The 21,717-nt window shown below is 43.0% G+C and overlaps 1 protein-coding gene across 2 annotated transcripts in view; it reads right to left on the bottom strand.

Annotated features, from left to right (window-relative positions):
• The window catches only part of COP1 (COP1 E3 ubiquitin ligase), a 125,218-nt gene that overhangs the window by 31,753 nt on the left and 71,748 nt on the right, over positions 1 to 21,717 (bottom strand). For both annotated transcript variants that reach the window (XM_084526917.1, XM_084526918.1), the window contains exons 16-17: positions 4,708 to 4,825; positions 1,075 to 1,199 (exon numbers count right to left, since the gene is read on the bottom strand). In XM_084526917.1, the coding sequence (XP_084383043.1) occupies positions 1,075 to 1,199; positions 4,708 to 4,825 (243 nt within the window). The remainder of the gene's footprint in view (positions 1 to 1,074; positions 1,200 to 4,707; positions 4,826 to 21,717) is intronic.

The raw sequence follows: 21,717 nt of genomic DNA, 5'->3' as shown, positions 1-21,717 counted from the left end.
ATGCAAGATTACATTCTGCAAAGAGGCACAAAAATAAGGCTTCTTAGCTCTTCTGTTGTTTAAAGACGTAACACTTCCTCCTAGTAGTTATCATTGTGCTCATGGTGCCTTAGCAACTTGGCATGCTCCACAGCAAACTTTCACAATGCTTAAAGCAGAGCCAGGCTTTATTACAAGACAACTGTAGCTTTATTACAAGACAACTGTAAAATATCCAGGACCCCAACCTTACTCCAGAACTTCCTTAGGACCCAGCAATCTGAGCAGTGCATCTACACTAGCACGTGGAATGCCTGCTTGGCGTTACAGCCATGAGGCAGGTAGCACTGTCAGTTTTGCTTGCAGTAATCAAATATGACAGCTTGGTCTATGGAGGTTTAAGTAAGAGAAACTATACAGTGTGAAGACTTTGTTTAGAAATCCATCCCAATTTCTGCCTTGCAAGCTGTGGAGAGATCAGAGAACACACAAGCTAAGGTCCTCCTCCCTGCTGCACCGGAGCAGCCATCCCACAGGGCTCAGCATGCCATTGCTCTTCCACCAAGACTTGAGGATTTGCAGAGTTTCAACAGCCTGACGTAAGTGGCAAAGAGACAAGCTTCCAAAGGAGTAACTGCTTAAGGGTGATTTAGTCTTCTGGAAGCTGTTCACACTGAGGGTGTCATTGCTTCACCATGCAGAATGCTGTACGAAGTGACAAGAATGTGACTGCTTGTGTGGTCCAGGCTACTGACCTTTCTTAGACAGGTACAGGAGGATGTGTCAGTTGATAAACTTTAAAGACAAACACTATCAACAGCAACTGCATCAGCAATGAGCTTTTGGTGACAGCAAACCCGAATCACCATATACAAAGACCTCATCTTTAATGAGAGGAAACTAAGTTCATAACTCCTTAAATCAGGCTCCTTACACCATTCCTCATGAGGGAAGAGGAGGATGGAAGCTCAGACCGATCCTCTAATTAAGAGGTCCATGCAGCTATGTGGTACCTTGCTGGTATGCTTTGCAAACAGAGAGGCAGGAGCTCCAAGGAGTCACTCTAACACGTGTCAGGGTGGCTGCTCTACTCACCACAGGCAATGTAGTCCCCATTGGATGCCAGCCCTACAAAATTCTTCTCGTTGATGTGACCCTTGAAGGAGCGCAAACAGTGAGGTTTCCCTACGTTCCAGAGCTTCAGCTGACTGTCTGTTGACCTGAAAACAACACTTAAAGTCACACTGCTGCCATATGGCAGGTAATGCTCACTTGAAACGCTGCTCCTTAACACTCTGCTTGCAATGGAAGTGTAGGAAGTCTTGGTGCACTCAGTGAGATTTATTTCACTTTCAATCACATGCAACCCAGCTTGAACTTGGAAAAGGATCACATCATTTTATAAGACCATCAAAATGCATTACATGTTTGAATAAAAAAAATTCCTATTACTCTCCTTTTCTCCAATCAATTGCAGAATTCTCCACTGGACTGTACATAGCCTGTGGTCCTTCACCGCCTCCTCCAAATCCTTGCAGATCCAGGACACTTTTTTTTAATGTAACCTCTACAGAATAGGCAAAGGCTGTTCCTTTCTGCCTGCTTGCTCCAACTCTCATTCATGCCTTTACAGCACTCAAGGTAGGAAGCAGTCTCCTCCCCTCCAGCTGCCCTGAAAGCAGGATGTTCTCCTCCTGCCCAGCATCTGGGGACTGCCTGGATACAAATCTCAAACTTTCACTGTTTTCACCTTGACGGCGAAGCTAAATATTACTTTTAAAAATACACAACTCTGCTGGGATAAAATCAAAATCAATGTTTTACTTTGCTCCCCCACATGCAGACATACCTGCCTTCAAAATGTTTTTCTGTTTACCATAAGCAAACACTTCCCTTTTGGCAAAAGAAGGGAGGTGTGGGTAGTCTTCTACACCTGGCAGAGCTCAGCAAAACTAGGAAGACCTCGGTTTCTGAGAGAGATACAGGATTAATTTGTCTCCCCAAATCCAAGAGAACTCGAGCCTTTCACCTCCCAGGAGGTAATTCTCCAGCAAATGCCACCTTTGGATATTCTTACACTCCCTGACTTACAGGGATGCAATCCACAGGACATCTAGAAGTGCTGATGTGGTGGGGACCAGAGTCCAGCTAACCTACTCTTGAGAAAAAGAGAGCTGTTCTAATCTGAAATTTGAAAGGGATTGGGAGTAGGACCTGTCATCCTGCTGAGGTGGGAGAGAGGAGAGGCAGGTACAGGTTGTGTTACCCAACCTTTCTGCTTTCCAAGTATTAGAAGCTGAAAGAAAAAAACAACAATATCCATCAAATATTCCTGACATTAGTCCTGTACCAATGTCACATTTGCCTAAAAATATAGCACAAGAGAGAGATGCACCTCGTGCTCTACTGCAAAAACCTTATCTCAGCCCTCAATGACAGCTGGAATGACAAAGGAGTGATAAGGGAGCTGCAGCAAGATTTGTTAGTCATTTGTAATAATAGCACGAGGTCAGATCACAACAAAGGTATGAACTTTATCTCTAATACTATGACTCGAGCAGAAGTGCAATCCTGGTCCCAGGTCTTGACTGGGGGCACCCTAAAACAGGGTATTTGGTTTCTGTCTGATTGTTCCACATCCATTGCTGCCCTATGCTGCAGCTCCCTTCCCTTCTCTTGTACTTACCACCACAGCAAAACATTGAAAGGGGAAAAAGATATATACCACTTTTTCTTTTTTTGCCCAGAGGTAGAGGGACAAGCTTTCTTTGCTATTAGGGTAGCAATATTATTTTTAAAGCACTGCTTTTTAAAGCTTCAGAGTTGCTTGGAAACTAAACACTTCTGAAAACAGAGTGAAGCAGTGAAAGAAAATCCCTGGTCTACAAGCTGTCAGGTTCCTGTGATAGCTCGTGCTCTCAGCTAACCCATCAAGAAGACCTTACGTACATAGGCACTTAACCTCCACATTATATTCTAGATCTCCCTGTTAAAATAAAAACACTTAACCTATTAACTAATGGAATGCTCTTCCTGTTAACAATTTCTCATCAAGCCCTAGCCATGTTTTCATTGCTTCGGACAAGTGTGCCATGTAAGATGACAGTTACCTGCCACTGTACCACAAGGACGGGAAAAGGCCACTAATCCCTCTGCTATTACACTGCTCTTCTGGTTTCATACCCTCTCCAAAAAAAACATCATGGATGTGCTGCTCTGTTAAATCTGCCTCTCTGTAAATCAGCACTGCAATCAGCGTGTTGTGCTAAATACCAGGCAGTTCTGAACATCCCTGAGGTCAAAACCTAACTCTATAAAGCACAGTAAATCAATGCAATCTATAAAACAGCTTTAGTTAAAAAATTTAGAGAATATGAACATACTTTTTTTTTCCCCCCTTAAAAGGGATTAGTGCTTTGTTTTTGGGAGTCACTACTGCCGACTGCCCAGTTTGCAAAATTAAGACATGAAAAATCTACTCTCCCCACCATTTCTTGCTGTTCACACACAAAGATAGGTGAACCCTGCAGTTAGTTCCCTGTCCAGGTCTAACAGCCCTATTTCTATTCCCTCCCAGGACTCAGGGATAGCCATTCTCAAGCAGGAAAGTGCCATTTTGTCCTGAAGCATCACACATACGATGCTCCACTTGATCATGGCTGTAAAACATTCCCAAGTTCCTTACATCCCTATTAAATGCTTTCTTCTTAGTCAGATTTGGTTCAAAGCGTTCAATTTAATTTGCTCTGTGTTCCAGGTACGAATTAGCACCCTTACAAAGAGCTATAATGCTAATGGAATTAAGAAGAGAGGAACTGGTAAGCAGCACTAGAAGTCACCAGGGAACCTTCCATCACACTGCTCACATCAGCATAATTCACCAGCAGTCTGGATGCTCACACAAACACTTTAAAAAAAAAGCTCTGCTTTGGCTCCAGACTTCTTGAGCAAGCTATGTGCAAACCCAGGACAGAACTGGGATGGATAACCATCCCCTCAGCACAAGGCAGCAAGCCTACTTTCTGGGACTAGACCTAACCCCATGATTCAGTCCTGGTGCCCTCTGATGGCAATACATTCACATGTAACACCTATGATACACACCCCTGGCAGCCTACAGACCCCAAAGGTTTCTTGCGTTTTCCCAATCATTTAACAGTTACTTTAAATACACATTTAATTTCCCCATGTGATCCGACAGACACACTCATTCCTACATACAGGAAAACATACCTAGAACTGAGGCAGCCCCGTGGTTTTGGGGCACTTCTATCCAAGTTGCTTTCAGGCCATAGCCAAACATCCTCTTGGGATGTAGCAATACTATTCGATCACTTCTGTCACTCCCCAGCTGCCCTGTTACTGCACATTGGTAACATCCCTGAGGCTGCCAGCAAACCTGTGCTCAGGAGCACCCCCTGCACACAAGCTATTCAGAAGGGGACCATCCACTTGCACCGTCCCAAACTCAGGGCTTGTGGTCAGAAACTGGATCTGTTTGCCTCAGCGTTCCTCTTAAGCTTTTTAGCTCCACAAGACAGAGCAGAGCCAAGTGACACCAGGAACGAATTGCTATTTTCATCTTTGAAAAAGCAACGATCTGCTTCCGAAAAGCACAGCAGCGACTGTGCACACCCACCCACGCCGGGGAACTCGCACGAGGGCCCCAATGACTGCCAGAAACCAAGGGCTACGAGGTTTTTAGCCTACCTAATAGGAAATACTTACGCGGAGACAATTTCTTCCCCACTCACAAATTTTGCATAGGAGACTGCCTTGCGATGCCCTTTGAACACCATGATGGGCTGCTTAGTGTTGCGGAGGTCGTAGTAGTGGACACAGTGATCTGGGGATGAGAAAGAAGAGGTCAAATTCATCCGCTGGGGAGGACACACGGGACCTCTCAGAGGGAATCAGCTCATGCTGGAAGCCCTGACAATGGTTTCCACATGGAAACCTCACCTAGGGTAAATAGTCTGCACTATTGGAAAGTAGCATTTAAAAGCAGACTGCTTAGAACAGCCCCAAAATTTAGTTCTGCAAACCCCACTTAGCCCACATGCAAGGCAGCAGCTAAGAGGACCCTCGCTGCTCCTGCCTCCCTTCTTGGCACCATGCCTGGGCAGGCTAATTGCCAGTTCTCATTCCCTGCTCACCCCTCTTTCCTTCCTCAATCTGTCCCCTCTTGGAAAACTGTTCAGAAACCTTAGGCTACACACTCAGCCTGTCCACTGCTTCACAGCAGAGTGGAAAAGAGTGCCTGAATTTCTTATGGGTAACCCCTATACTTTAGTTTTTGGCTTTATTACCAAGAGAGAATTAGCATTTCTGCTAATGAGAGAGCAGAGACTGGATTCCAATTCTTCTTAAGATTTAATTCGCAGATGTGCTGCAGTGCCACAGCCACATAAAAGGGATTGCAACAGAATCAGTGGTACGCTTTATTTTCTGCACAACTGTGTCAATTCCCAGGAAAACAGAAAAAGGAAAGCAAGAATAGCAGCCCCCATGAGATCCAAGCCCCAAAGACACCCAGTACTCTTTCCAGCTCAGCAAGGTTAATAAGCTACTCCCTCCCTGACTTGCCATCATTAATGTCGGGCTTCATTTAATTATCCCCTGCTGTTCTGGACATTCAGGGAGGGGAGGCCACATGCGTGCATGGAGACAGAGCAGGAAGCCTCCCTTCTCAGCAGGCAACTCACAGCACCCAGACAGCAGCTGAAAACTGCTCTGACCCTCGTCCCGCTGAAACAGCACACCCCCAGTGGCAGATCGTCACAGAGATTGCATGAAGATGCATTTAAATGCCAGTAGCCACAGCTATTTTCGTATTTGCACGGAGTTTCAAAGCAGGGCTCTCAGCCATACAAACAGCGCCCGGCTGTCTCAGAATCCCACGTGGTTCGAGAGATAACTGGATTCCTATTGATCAGGCTACAGCTCTAGAAGCTGCCTTCAGAGCAAATGCAGCTTTTCACCTGCATTACTGGGCTAATTGCTGGCCACAGCAGGACAGGGGACTACAGGAGCAACCTGCAGCAAAGCGTGGTGAGCAGGCAAGTCGTCCTCCTCTTTGCTTTGGGCATCTGCGTATCACTCCAGCACCAGTGAGGTCTCCAGTAAAACTTCCTAACTGTCTCCCCCCCCCCCCAGACCCTTCTCTACATCCCTCAGGCTTCCTCCACGGGGTGCAGCAGGGTTCGGGCAGTGATGGGAGCTCAGCAGCTCTCATGCCCGCCCTTATGAGTGCTGAAACGCCAGCAGTGCCGCACCCCGAGCGTTCCTTCGCAGGCCCCCATTTTTTCTTCCCCCGAAATGAAAACCCTCAGAACTGCTGCTACTATCAACCAAAATCCCCAGAGCATCCCTACTATGTGGGCATTTTCATCGTCTTGAGAACATCTCGCTCCCTTCCACCTCTTGGAAAACTCAGCTGAAAGTAGACCCATTTCCCAGCCTGGCCAGCACACCTGATCCTGGAGCTAGGAAACAGTTAAGTGGTGATTGTTATTTTAACGAGCAGAAATGATTCCAGCAGGGCTTTCTATTAGGAGCCAGGTAGCAGATAAGCCCCTCAAGCCTCTTTTTGCTCCCAGTTTCAGCCTCCCCTCCAGCTGGCCTGTCATTAGGACACCTTCTGAGCACCAGATTTTATCCTTCAGAGGGTGACAGGGACAGGAAGGTTCCTGCGGAGGGCCCTGTCAGCAGCTGGAGCAATGCTGAGCATGAGAGCTGGAGCAGGAAAAGCCAAGGCCATTTGCTGCGAAGGGCCATGAAGTTGCATTTGCCTTCTGAACATCACCACAAACAGCTGTAAGGCCGCTGGCAGCTGGCCCCAGCACAACGTGCCTCCCCGTACCGGCAGGGCCATCAATCACTGCCTGCTCTCAGTGCAGCAAGAGAAAGGGAACAGCAAGGCCGGGGGGTTCTAAAATTAGCCACTTAATTATTAATTGATTATTTCAGCAGCCAAAGTGTTGGCACACAATCAGTGTTTTTTTTTTTTTTTTTTTTTTGTTTTTTTGTTTTTAATTCAACCGAAGCAGCTATTTTTAAGTAGATGTATGAAGACGTGTGCCTCCCGCATTCATTAAAACCCGAACAGGTGGTCGTGTTTTACAGTTAAAGAGATACTCTCTCTTTTAGGCCATATGGGCTTTCCGAAAACAAGATAAAAATGCCATCTGCTGAGGAAGCAGAGAGCCTGGAAATGAAGCTAATGAGAAAAATACAACTCCCAGGTAGGCTGGCAGGAGCCTCGTGGGGCACATTTGGATGAACTGAGGCTGGCCATGAGGACAGCATCAGGGGCACGAAGCTCGGCACGGCTCCAAGCAGGGGCAGTGCTGCTCCCAGCTGACGGTCAGCAAAAGAGTGGGCACCAAGGGGACACAAAGTTCCCAAACTCTGCAGCAGCTCCAAACTCCTTAAACGCCATTTGCTCCTGCCCTCGGCATTTCTAGAAGCCACAAAGTGCCTGCGTTTCATTGCTAGCCAGCACGCACAGGCTTATTTGCTTCTCATTCTGCTCCTCAACCATCAGCATTATAATCAACTTTCAGTGTGTGTTTGTTTTTTCAGCTCCACAGTTTCTATCCCTGGCCAGAAAACTCACTTAAAATAATTTCAGCTTGAAAACAATGCTTCCACAGTTAAAAGTCTCCTGCCTAACCTTAGGCAGCAACAACTTACTGCTTTACTCTGTCTTTTGTATTCTGGCTTAATTGAAATATACATGAGATAATGGGAAAGAACATGTATACATACCGGAACAAATTAAACACTCCAAAATGATTCTCATCCAGTTCAATGTCGCTGCATAAGCTGAGCAAGACAGAGTCCTGCTGCCGCTCCTCCTGAATCCCAGTTCTCTCCAGCAGGCCATATTATGTCTATTTCATCTATTTTATTTTATTTTTTTTGAATGGTCTCAAAAAGCAAAAAGAGCAGCTCAGCTTTGCTGCTGCTGCTGAGAGGTCACAGACCACGAGTCTGAGTTTTTTAATAGTGCTTTGCCAGATCTGCTTGCTTCCTGGAAGGAGGCTACACTCTCACCTTCGAGCTGCTTAGTGACAACTAATCACAAATTTGGACTTCTTAGCGCAAGTGCTGACAACTCCAACAAAACTTCCAAGAGATCTCACTGCCTCTTCAGGAAATATAGCCCATGTCAGCAGAGGCTGGCATCACTCACTGCTTATCAGCTCATAAATTCCCAAGAATGCAGCCAGCAGGAGCAGGGCAGGCGGGAAGGCCACTTCTGCAGCATGCAAGGCGAGGAGGTGAGCATCTCCCTCTGCAAGGGAGGGGGGCCAGTGAACAAATCGATGATGTGGTTACACAATCTTAGGAAATCAGGTTAAGAACTTCTGAAAAGAGCTGGGAATTGCTAATTGAGCCAGTAGCATCTTAGATAATTTTCAGACTGTTCAAAAAAGATGTAATTGCTCTTGTATTTTTCGCTGTTTAAACAAAAAGAGGTAAAGTCCGCCTTTTGCTAAAAGCGATTTCCCTTACTCTTCAGGAGATTTGTTACTAAAATTCACAAAGCAGCTGTTACTAGAAGGCTCGAGGCTCACATCACCTAGTGCAAAACTCTTAAAACGTACTGAGGAGCAGCAACTCCAAGGCAAGCTCTCTGCAGGAAGGTCTAGGAGGGTGCACCACACAGCAGCACCGTGCTGGGTTGCACGGAGCACTGGTCCCGCAGGGGTGGTAACGCATGCCCACTGAAGCAGAGCAACTGAGCTCTGCAGGTACCCAGCAATTCTGAGCCACCTTCACCTTCATCTTCCATGCCATGTGCTTCACCCACCTTCACCACCAACATTTACCACCCTAGAGCTACTTACAGGCCATCCAAGGCTTTTTTTTTTTTTTTTTTTTTTTTTGATCAAGAGCCACTTACTAGAAGGAATATCATCAAGCGATGGGCAGCAAAACACCAATTTACCTGCAAGGCAACAATTCTACATTCAAGGGATGTAATGACTAGAAAGCCCCAAGAGATGCACGCAAAGGTCCTGTAGCTCTTCTCTGGAAAATGGAATTGCAGAAGAACCAATGACCATTTTTCTTACTTCATACAGAAATGCATATTTCTCAACTGTTCAATATTTCTCCTATTGATCTACTCAAAAAATAAGTAATTTACATTGCCCTCATTTTTCAAGTGCTTATATGCCTGAGAATGCAAGTGGTGCTCACTGCTACAGATGAACATTACAGCCAAGAAACGCCCATATCCATAAAATTAAGTCCGAGTGGAGCAAACTAGGTGTTACTAAGGTCTGTTAAGAGGTCTTCTGTTACCAAAGCACATTCTGAACTTTTGTTTTCTTTTAAATAATCAATATCTTCAATAGCAAACTTAGGGATCAAATTCATTTTCTATATAAATGCTCCAGCTGCTGCCTGCAGTCCTGCTTGCCTCGTGCTGCTGCTGTTCTACTGAAACAGAAGCCCAGGGTAGGGCACAGCCTTATATATGTTTCCCTCATGCTTCTTTGATAGCGATAACCCTGTTTATTTAGCGTCTTGTGTCAGTGGTTGATTATCCCCTCAGTTTTGTCCATTTGTTTTTCTCCCTGATAGTCAAGTCTTGATCCAAGGCTGCCCATTTTCACCGTAACAAAAGCCCGCATGTAGGCAGTGAGAAGCAGAGACACCAATACAAGCCTGAGTGAGGGGTGGAGGAGGATTATTAAATGAATTGTCCAGCAACATTAAAACTGAAGCCAGGCAGAGCTGGTGCAAGATGCCTGTGGTCTCCCACAGTTAGGTTATAAAGAAACAAAAGAAAAAATAACCTTTAATAAAATGTTAACAAAAAGCCCACATGGTATCTTCAGAACGAAACATGAGAGGCATAATTTCATGGAGTTTGATTCTATTTCTACATCTGATGGTTAAAAAATGATTTTAGAAATCCTGAAGGAAGCATCCACCACTCAAAACATATTGAAAGAATTCACTGAAATCCGATTATTTATATTTAAACATCTACCTATAGGAATTGAGCTTCCCTTTCACATATTTCTCCTCTGTATACGAAGCATACAAGAATACTTAGTGCACAGAAGGGACAGACTGAAGACTTTAAGGCTACCAGATTTATTTCTTTCTGCTGAACAAGTTGCCTAGATGAGCTAAACACAAACACATCCCAAAGCCTTCAAGTGTCCTAAGTCCAGTGGCTCAAACAAAAGCTTGTGTTTCAAGTGTGTGGGTGAAAAGAAAGAGCACACATTATCACTCCCATGAGTGCTATTCCAGAAAGGGAAGGGCAAGACACTTTAATGAATTTTTGTTCAACAGACACAACCAACCAATAGAACAACTGATTTTTAACATCAAGACAAGTTAAACAGAAGTCTTTTTCTGCCAGGCTCAATGTGATTTCTCCCTAAAAAAAAGCAAGTTTGCATCCTCAGAGGTAAAATCTTAGGCTAGACTAAAAAAAGGAAACAATCAGGAGGCTTACATACAACGTTGGTTTTCAGTGCTGAAAACTCTCCTGTTAGTACAGAGCAAGAGGAAGGAGATAAAAGGGACTAACATCCCAATTTTAAATCCTGATTTCAAATTAAACTCAAATGAACAGTAGCACACTGAAGTACAACAGGCTGTATTGCAGTACTTGAGAGATGGCTTTACATACTGGATGCCTTTGTCCTCACAGAAACCTGAACAAGGGCCAAATAAACAAGCACTGCTCTTCCTCAAACATCTGAGGAAAGAGAGCTGCTATCAGAGTCCAAACACTGAAGATGAGAACTTTTACGAGATCTTACAAAAGCCTCAGTGCTACTCTTGACCTCAAAGCCATCAGAGCCATACAGAGTAGCTTGAAAACTATTAAGAAGAAAGCTGAACCTCCCCAGTGGACCTTCTACCTACCTCCATACCAGGAAACAGAGCCTCCCCAACGGCAGCGATTTCCTCAGAGGCTGGTCAAAAAACAACTCAGGATTTAATTATGAGAAAGTCAAAACAAACTTAATCCTTATGCAGAGTGCAATTTCTGATTAAAATCCACTTTTGCTCAAGGGCCCTTAAAATCATAGAACTATGTGAGATGGATTCCAGAGGTCTCTTCCAACCAGATCTTCTTGCTCAGAAGAGGGTCATGTGCAAAGTTAGATTCAACTCAAGTTCAGTAACTGTGCTCAAGGCCTAGTCAGTCAAGCTCTGAGCATCTCCAAAGATGGAGATTCTACAAACTGTTCTCTGGTCCTGGCTGTCCTGAAGAGTGCTCTTATGTCAAAGAATTAGGAAGAATATTTTTTTAATCCAAATTTACCTAAGCTATTTGCTATTGACATAAGAAAGATAAGGCATTTGTCTTCTTAGATCTTTCAGGTTTTGTCTATGTACTCCCACATGCTGGAGGAGGCATGAGGTACTGCCATTCAACCTTTGTTCTCCTGTAATTAAGTTTATTCTTACTAGTTAAAAAAAAAAAAAAAAAGAAGATGAACTAAGATGAACTACTGAATTTTAACTTTTGCAGAGTCTGTAATACCAAACAACAGCATTTAAAGACATACACTCATGTGACTGAGGTGGCTTTGGTCAAAAGAGTCATGAATGAAGTAAAGTTTCCTCCCTGACAGCAGAGAGGTGGGAGTGGAGTTTGACCATCCATGTGTGGGTCTTGCTCTGGAGAGAAGACTGGACAGAGTTGAACACTCCAGCTTTGGGAATAATACAACCCACCAAGACATGTAAAAATGGGTGCTCTCCAGGGCAGAACAGAGTATGGAATAAGTGGATCTTTACTATACCAACAGAAAGCCAAGATGTTATTTGGGCATTCAAGAAAGAATGGCAAGAAAGCCTCCCAGCCAAGGAAGCACTATAAAGAGAGATTCATTTCACTCAAAGCAATACCAGAATGGGCTAGGATCAGTACAGGCTTTGTCTTCTCTCCCTGAAAATGCTTGTGATAAACCAATGTGATAGTTTCCACTACATAAAGGACATGGATGCTCTGGGAAAATGAATGAAGACAATGCATTAAACATGGGAAATAACACAGACTTGAATTCAAGAGAACAAAAGCCCTGCAATGAAAATTAACACAAGAATTTTCTGAGGAAGAAATGAGATAAATATCGACAGTGAGCTGACATCAGCATCCTCTTTACAAACCATTTCCCTTACTGTAAGTGAAGAGATTAAAAATGGGTTTGATGCAGCTTGACGCTAAGAACCTCTGGCATACCAAATTGTGCAGAGCATTTTGCTGAAGAACGCACCACGCTGTTTTCCACTTGCAGCACGACAAATCACATGAGGAGAGAACAGAGAAAACCATCTCACCCTAATGTCTCCTTGTTGGAAGATCATCACAGCACGGGCAAAGCCAACTGATATTTATTTTTCCTGCTCACACCTTCCCTTCAAGAGAACCAACAAAAAAAAAAGAAAAATCTACCCCAATACAGTCATTGTTACAGGCACAATTAAAATGTTTCCTGGATATAGCTTTGTATTTATAGCATTCTGTTACAGAACCAAAGTACTTGTAATTTCTGTAACTAAGTCAAAATTATCCATTTGACACATTTACTTTACCTCTTATTTTTATCTGAGTTCCCTTAGCAGTAAAAGAACATTTTTTCCTCTGAATAACCATCTTCTTTTGCCCCAGGGGAATTTTGGCAATCTATTCGAGGAGCAACGCTCTGGTCTGCAGCAGTGAACTGGAACAAAGTCCTTATTTTGTATTTTGTGTGTGTGCTTGACATAATTTGGGATGCAGTACTTCATTCATGTTTGCTATCAGAGTTCTGTCTAGACAAGTGGTCTCAAACTCCATTGTTCAAGACTCCCAGGGAGCTCCTGCACACCCTGTCTTCATAGGTGTTACAAGCATTCAACATCCACCCAAAAAGGGACCAGAGGTTGAGAAAAGCATTCAAGAGATTTTTCCCTGTAGGTCAGAACTCCTTCATGTGCTCCTCCCTTACATCATGCTCTTAGAAGTATACAATATTAAGCAAGCTCTGTATGATTTATTTTGCTGGTGCCAAAACCTGAAAATATATTGTCAGTAAAGAAGGCACAGAACCAGTGATGTTACAAAGGAGACAAAAGATTTCAAAAGTAAAGGAAGGCATGCAGGTATTTGGGGATGACTGCATTCTGACAGCTCAATCTCATTTTCCCACACCACGATACAGATGATTTTAGAAGGCAATCGCCCATCGTATTTAGGGAACCCAACACAAATCCATCTCAGCTTTCCATGTAAATGAAGGCAGAGCACAGCTTTGAGAAGGAAATGCCTGATGGTGTTCTGTATGACTGACTGGATGATAAAAAAGCAGCATGGGAAACGCTCACCTCCATGAAAGCTGAATTCAAGAGAGCTGCAGTTGTATTCAACACATCTGCTAGCCTCAGCTTCATCCCTGGCAAAACCAACAGCACAATAACCACTCTATCAAGGAAAGGCTCAGGGATGTGAAGACAGGGGGTTACAGGTTAGCATTTGATATATTTTGCCAGAGCTCTACAGTAAAGATGATGCTTCAGCCAGTGATTTTAATCTCTTACAACACCAACTGCACCTTTTTTTTTTTTTAATGTATATCAACACTAGCATTTCACTGAAGATCTATATCTCCCTCTACTGAACATAAGAAGGGAACAGCAGCCTTGATGGGAACTGCCAACTGGGTTTTTAACCTTCATATTCAACAGATTCCCTATGGTTTGAAGTTACAGATGACATTTGCCGGGGTATGGATAATGGTCTTCATGCACTGGGGACATTTTTTATTGACTTGTCAAAAGCTTTTGACACAGCAGCCCATAAAGCCTCCACTAAGTAACTTGCCTCATATTAAGGAGAGAAGGAGGAGACATAAAGCATTAGAGATCTTAATCAGTTGAGAAAAAGGGCTCAGATGGGAAGGGAAGCAAAACAGATTTCTCTAAAACTCCTTTGAAACTTTGACCTTTATGGTTTTAAAAAACTATAAGAGACTTCTCACAGGAATAAGGGCTAGCTAGTTTGCATGCAATTCAAAGATTGGTTCCTACCAGATTGCTGGGGAAAAAAATCAGTACGGGTAAGGCAGATGTACCAACGTTACAAAACTAATTTAGAGAACAGCAGTAACAACCTACAGCTTTTAGAAGAATTCATTCTTTAAGACTGATGAAGAAAAAGTGAGTATAACCTACTGTTCTCCATAACTATGAACATGTTTGACTATATCTGCTAATGCACGCGTATCAATGGCTAAAAATGAGTTTTACAACGCCTAGAATATGTGAAGAGGAGTCATTTTATAGTAAAAGGTGCCCCAACCCATGCTGTCTATACAGACTACATATCCTAAGATCTGAAACATCTCACATGAGCACCACGAGTCCTACTAGCACAGTGACTGCTGGATACATCCAAAGCCAGCAGCTCTAGATCCTGATTCTAGATATTTCCAGGACACGATGTTTGATCTCACTGCAAACCAGAGCACTGGCTACTGATTGACTCCAAGTACTGCAGGTCATGGAGCTGCGATGGAGGGGAGAGACAGCAGTTGGACTCCAAGACTGCGTGCTCCGAGATGAGTTCATGCAGATAAGGTAACCTAAGATGTTAAAAAAGATAGATATGAAAATAAACATCCTCCCTAAGTTTTTAGGAGTATCTCTATGAAGCAACAGCTTTATATTTTTTGTTGTATCAGTGAACATCATACAATAACCACTCAACAAGCTTCAGAGCAATCAAACTGGCTCTAGGGAATGTGCAGACTGCTGCCATGTGCCTTACAACAAGCAGCTGAGGACACAAGTTGGCCAAACTCTCAAAGCTGATGTTGGCCCAGTACTACGTTGTGCTTAAGTAGCCTGAGGAGACAAGCCTCCTGCTACCAGGTTCTGGAGACGGCCATTGATTCATCACCTAAACTGCTCTCAAAGCAGATTCCACTACTGTTGGAATAATGGATATAACAGATACTGTCCTGACCAGTAATATTGAAGCTTCAGATGAGAATGCTTCAACCAAAGCCCCACTAAAGATATGGTGGGGTATGCAGATGATGAAACAAACATGGGAAGACTATAAGATGATACACAGGTATCCAATGTGGGAGAGAGGCAATCTGTGATCTAGCCAGGCAATGAAGTAAGCCATGTGAAGGGTTGCTGGGTTTGTACATGCATCTACAGCCTTACTTGTTGTCATCAGCTTCAGTTACAAATGGCTATCAGTTCCTCTCTAGGGGAACTCTCAACCTAGCACAAGCATTTAAAAATTCTCTTCTTGAAAACCACGTGCAAAGCTTAGATGCTCAGATGCTACAAAATGAAGCCTTCTAGATGACAGGTCACACTGCATTTGCAGGTTACATGTTTTCCTATGCAGTGTAACAATTTTCACCAGTTTGTATGGAAAAAAAGTAGTGTATGTTGTAAAGTAATCCTGCACTGTACCCAAATAAGATACTGGAATGGTTCATCTCTGCAGCAGCTTGAAAAGGAGGTACCACACTAATGCGCTACAGAAGATCCATTCCAACAAGTAATTCCTTCCAACTGAGCTACTAGAAAAACTAACTTCACAAACTCCAGGTGTGAAATGGGTTAAACTACTAGGAACACAGCAGCAACCAGTAGCAAGAACAATTTGGCAGTTGGAGGAAAAGACGAATCTCAGAGTTGCCTATTCTGTTCCTGAATTTCAAGGCTCATTTCAATTTTAATTTGGATTTTGTAATGTTGAATAAATAACTTCTGCACCAGTCATAAGACAAAATGTTCAGGAAAAGAATATTTAAGCAAACAATTAGCACGCTTGTTTCTGCCACTGATAGATTTATCCTTTTCTCCAGAGAATCAAATGGAGCTTTGAGTTCATTTTATTTGTTCACTTGTTACTGAAGTGTGACAACCTCTAGGATAAAAGTTTGGTAACTCCCAGTAGGTCTCTAGAATGCGACTCACTCATTATTGCGAGCGCCTTATACAACAAATCAGAGATGACGTTTTCTGTGTACAGAATGTAAAAGCTTATATAACTTCATGAAGTTTCGTGAAATTCATGCACATATCTCCTGGATGCCTGCAAGCAGTTTCTTGTCCCCTCCTGACCTGCTGGGAAGCAGCCTCAGCACTAAGACACGCTGCAGCACAGCCTGAAGACTCAGGGACTCACCTGGCCTCAGATGGGCATGAACAGGCAAGCTGGTTTCACTGCAAACATCATCGGTTTCGGTAACACCGTGTGGCTGCAGTTCTTCTCTTTGTCACGCCAGAAGCAGCAGCAGACTGAGCTACCAAGCAAGTCTGATCCGAGTCAGAAAGTCTCTTCAAACATGCATCAGGGCAGCAGAAGGCAGGTTGATACTTCACTTTATATTGCATCCCAGCATCATTTTAAAATCAAACCTTCAAGACCTTGTTCTAAACTGAACAATGTCACTAAGCTCAGCACTTCCCCCAACACATGCACTGTCAGTACAGATATATGATTGTTACCACTGAAGGAATTTGTTGTTTTGGCAAAATGACCCTCAGCAGATTGAGCAGGTAGCGTAGGTGCTTTCAAAGGCTGCCACAACTGAAACACTTGCCATGGTTTCTGGAATGAGTTTAGCCCCCAAGACGTCCAGTGTGCACTTCTGAATCATGGACCTTGTCCTCATCTTTCCTTGCCAACAACCTCAAAAATTAAGGACTAGAGGACACTTGCTGAATACCCACAAAAAAGGTAAGACACGCGAAGCCCAACCGACCTAACAGGCAAGTCCTTGACTGCTGCATGCCCTGCCAATTTCAGAAAGGCTCAATTTGGAAGTGTTGCTGTAAACTTCAGGGTCATGCTTCGAGGAAATGCCTGACCCTTGCCTGTGCATTTGAATACTGCACTCAATTCACGTGCTAAAGATAATGTTGTAGCTTAAGCTCAAAGAAGCTGCCCAACTCCACCCTAAACATGTCATATATTTGCACAAATGGACTCTTTCTGAGTCACTGTAGGTTTTCGACAGAGCGGAGTACTTACCCAGGAGAATCTATTAAGGTAGGACCTTGCTTTCAGCTGGAAAACATTAATTCACTTCCAAAAAGGCATACTGCCTTCTTGGTCATTAATATCACATCATTCTCCTAAGCTGAGTGACAAGGCAGGCAAGTCACCCAGATCTGAGGAAGCATGAAAGGCTAGCTCTACAGAGAGATATTTGGAAGAGAGAAATCACTGCTCCAGTTACTGCAGAAAAATCAATATTTCACTGGACAAGGATGGTCTCCAAAGCAGTCCTGCTTAGACACCGAGTATATTAGCAAAATTGAATGATGCTGATAAAGAAGCCACACGTGACCCTGAACTGTAAGTGCATCAGGGCTGTGCAGAGATTTTAAGGGGTGATGGAACAGTTGAAAATCAAAACAAAGCTGTTGACATAGCAACAGGAGCCCTTTTCATGTTGTACGCTGTGAAGCAGAATCATTAGTTTTGTGGCCTTTCAACAACAAATGGAAGGCTCCAGCGTTCAAAGCCAGAGTATGACGCTGCTCTGTAATGCTGTAGATGTTGCAAGATTTTTAAATAGCATGCAAAACCTTCTAGGCAAGGGCAAAACCATCTTGGAAGACCAACCACATTCTTGGGAAGCGTTCTGGCACAGCAGCATTGTACAAGTAGGGAAATGAGGAGGAGAGACAGAATGGGCAAGAAATGCACGAACAGGAGAAAGGTAAAAGCCTCAGCACTATGGAGAGACTTCCCCAGTGCAGAGGGTCTCAAACTCTGAGGCTGTAATTTTAGGTAAGCATTAAAGTCAACATAAATCAGCACTGTCCTGTTTTCCCAGGTCAGGTCACCTGAACCCATGCTGTCAACGGTTTACGACAATGCAGTAAGACCTGACCATGGTTAAAACTCACTCAACAAAACCATTAATCTCTGAATACGTCATAGCTGTTCTGCTGCACCTCTCCATCTACCTGTACTGCTTCCACTTGTTTGTAGAACTCTTGGAGAGCAGGCGCTCTATGTCTCACATCTGTGCAGCACTGAGGAGTCCCCCTCACCCCCAAACCAACCTACCAGATTTGTGGGTCCCACAGGGAAAAAAAAAATAGCATTCAAGAAGATGCCTCCAGTGTAAGAACTTTGGAATCTGAAGTTTTGATGATCTGATCTCCTAATATATGGGAAATAAAAGGTCAGTGGTAGCTGCTGACAGTATCACAGCACGCCACGATAAAGCATTGCTACTACAAAGAGCTATGCTTAGCTCATCGAGTTCGCAGACAGTCTGATCTCACCCGGGCTGCACAACTTGGCCATTCAAGCTGCAAACTGCATGTATTCACAGCCTTTTTTTTTTTTTTTTTTTTTTAAGAAGGGAAACAGTACTGCTAGAAAATATATAGGTTGAGGGCATCAGTGCTGTTGCTGAGGCAGAACAATAACAACTTTGGTCATGATTTATATAGCTAATTTCAGGATAAAGCCCTATCTATTTTTAAAAAGAAAAGACCACAGAATTACCTGATTTTGTATTCGGCAGTGATTACAGTTTATACTGCACAATGTTTCAACTCAGTAAGCATGCAAATAGAATATTTTATTGAAGTAACAGACAAAAGGGATCTTTTCTTCTTTATATGCCCTCTCCACTGCAACAGATTTTATCAGGTTGCAGTCAGATGTGATAGCTTTCTTCTAACCTGAAGTGCCTGTCGAATTTTAGGAGAATTATTTCCTAAACCAAATATTCATTTCTCTCCTTTTAGGCTCCTCTTCCACTTTATTGCTCATTTGTTCTGTTTTAAGTCACAAAAATGATCTTTTGGTCATCTAAAAGCTTTCAGAGCAAAGAGCCCAGAGAAGAAACATCCATCACTAATATTAGATGGTAATCCTGGGATTTGCTTCTATAGTAGCAGCTAAGCACAGTTTTCCATGCATTGAACTCGAAGCCCACCCAGTACTTCATGTTAAAGGAGCATTCCCCACACGGAAGCATAGTGTTATCACTTTTGACCACAGCTGTATCTAAACCAGAGCCCCACAGCGACTGAAGCAGAGGCTTCAACCAAGAAACCCACAGCTACAAGAGATTTCAGTTCCAACCCACATCAAGCCCTTCTCAGGAGATTTTGTTTAAGACTGACACTTCATCTTCTCCTGCTGTTGCTAAGGGCAGGGACCTGCCCAGGAACTCAGCATGGGGAAATGGATGACCATTTCAACAGGCTGCTGCATCAGCTCACCTAACTGGTACCACGTGTTGGTAGACCTTCTGAAATTTTGGGGAGATATGAAGATAAAGGGAATTCTTCCAAAACTGGAGCAAGTCTGGAAGTACAAAGCTACCTCCACATATTTTACCCAAGCGCAACTGTATGGCAACGCTGACAGAAGTCAGCCAAGAGTCAACATTTTACTAACAAATGAGAAGGGATCCATAAACTGAGACAAGGTAGAAAGAATCTTAAGATAATCATCCTGTTTTTATGGATAACACAAGGGGGGGAACCACCACAGAGATTCAAGGAGAAAGCTAGTCTAGTTGAAGCAACTGATTATAAAGACTGACTTCAAAGAGGCATCCTGAATAGATGGACACTAGTGGGCATGATGCCTTTGTCAAGGGCAGAGCAGAACATTTCATTACTCAAGATGTAAAAGAACAAGGCCTTACAAAAAGGGATCACAGCTATAGGGAAAGTTGAAGTTCCATCAAATCAACAAATACAAGTATACACAGGAGCAGTACTGCTCCTTAAAGACTGCACAAAACTCTGCTGTGAGCACAGTGGTGGTAAGGCTCGGTTCCTTTATCACTGGATAAAGCACTGAGAAAGTAGTTGACATTCTCAGAACTGGAACTTCAATGAGCAAGCCCTGGCAAAGACAAGCCAACTTTCTAAAACTGCCCCTTATAGTGGTCAATGAATTAGTGTCTTGTACTGCTCATCTTTATTCCTACAGAGGCAAACAGGAACCTCCAAATTCATGTGTCCAAAGTGTGTGCATTAATACTGCTTAAAGAAAACAGCTTTTACTCTTCCTTTATGAAGATTAGAGCTCACATGACAAATCACACTATTTACAAGTTATATCACTTCTTTCCATAGACTGAATGAATTTAGTAAACAAGATCATTTGGAACTCATGGAGGAGAAAAAAAATCCGTCTCTGCCATAACACATTAAACAGGACAGTGCCCACTTTCATATTCTACACAGAACAAAATAAACTTTTTGCCCTCAATTTTTCAGTTCAAAAATAAAACCACCTTTTAAGACCCCGGGATTTTTAATTTCACATATTTTTTCACATGTGTTTATGGCTGAAAGATCAATTACAATTCCTTTGTGGAAAATCATTCCCATCAGTTCAATTACTCCATGTAATTGTTTCAGCAATCATAGTTAAATATCCATTTTAATTTTTATTTAAAAACTTAATTACCAAGCATCAAGCAGATGTAAACACTTTAAAATTTTATCTGCTGTCTCCCTCCATGTTCTTCCCCAGTGCAAGTACCATTTTACCATCAGCGTTCTCTAAATCTCAAAAACACACGTGTAGTCATCTAAAACTTCCAACTAACCCATGACACTCACTAATGCCTTTCCCAAAATAACTTGAAGACAAGACCATTGTGGTTCATCAGGCACAAGCATGGCCTGATGGATAGACACTCTGCTTTCATCTTATGTGCCCTACAGCTCCAAAAATCTTCACAGATTTATCTGTGCCTTGTCTCCCCTCTGCCTTTCAGGTGGAAAGGAATCCCAGTTACTGATTTATCAGGAAGAATTCTGTATTGTGGTGCTATTACATATCTATTTTAATCAGCAGCTGATTCATTTGGAGCTGGTGCTCTCATCTTTCCCTAGAGCCTCTCACAGATAGTCCCTTTCATTCAAATGCTGCTAGTAGGTATTGTAATTCAATTCTATTCTTGCATGTAATTCACTAACCTTCAGCGAGATGCCTGTCAAGCAAGTCAATATTTTACACTCCAACTTGAATCCATTTTTGCAGTGTATCAAAATGCAAATTTATTTTTTCTCTTCTAAGAGTCAAAATTTAAGTAGAACCAGACTGGAAATTGGAACATCTAAATGAAATGGCAAATCAGTGGTTGCAAGAATGTGATCAACATATCTCCCGAAGTCCAGAGATAGCTAGTGCCATCAGAACATCTAGTTACAAGCACATTAAAACTCCCCGAGGAGAAAGGAAATGCAGAGTTGGTTAAACATTTATAATAGGTACCTCTGAGTTTCAGTTGCTGCACGCATAGCACGACACAGTTTCCTCCCAAAGTGATATCTGCTCTGCTTTCAAGTCTTTGTATTATTACCAAAACCTATTTAACCTAAGTGAATAGAAGTCTCACCATGCCTTTCCCATTGACTACTTTAAAAAAAAACAACAACACACAACATTAACAGAGATGCTTTGCCCAACATAGAAAACATCAGCCATCCACAGGGACTACAGTTGCAGCTATGGGAAACAAGTACAGCCAATCTTTTACAGCATGCCTCAGGTAAAACCAGTTAAAATTCCCAGTATGGCTTTGTAGCTTTCATAAGCAATGCTATAAATCAGGAAGAACAACTACCATGTTAACATATTAACCTAGCTTCCAGGCTCACAAACCTGAGATTTGCCTGGTAATCTTAGTTATCCCAATAAATACACTCTGACTTGCTTTTGTGAGTTTTTATCTCTGATGGACACCC

The sequence above is a fragment of the Aythya ferina genome, assembly GCF_964211825.1.
Source record: "Aythya ferina genome assembly, chromosome: 8".
NCBI classification, from domain to species: Eukaryota; Metazoa; Chordata; class Aves; order Anseriformes; family Anatidae; genus Aythya; species Aythya ferina.
This window is presented reverse-complemented; position numbering and strand designations above follow the sequence as displayed.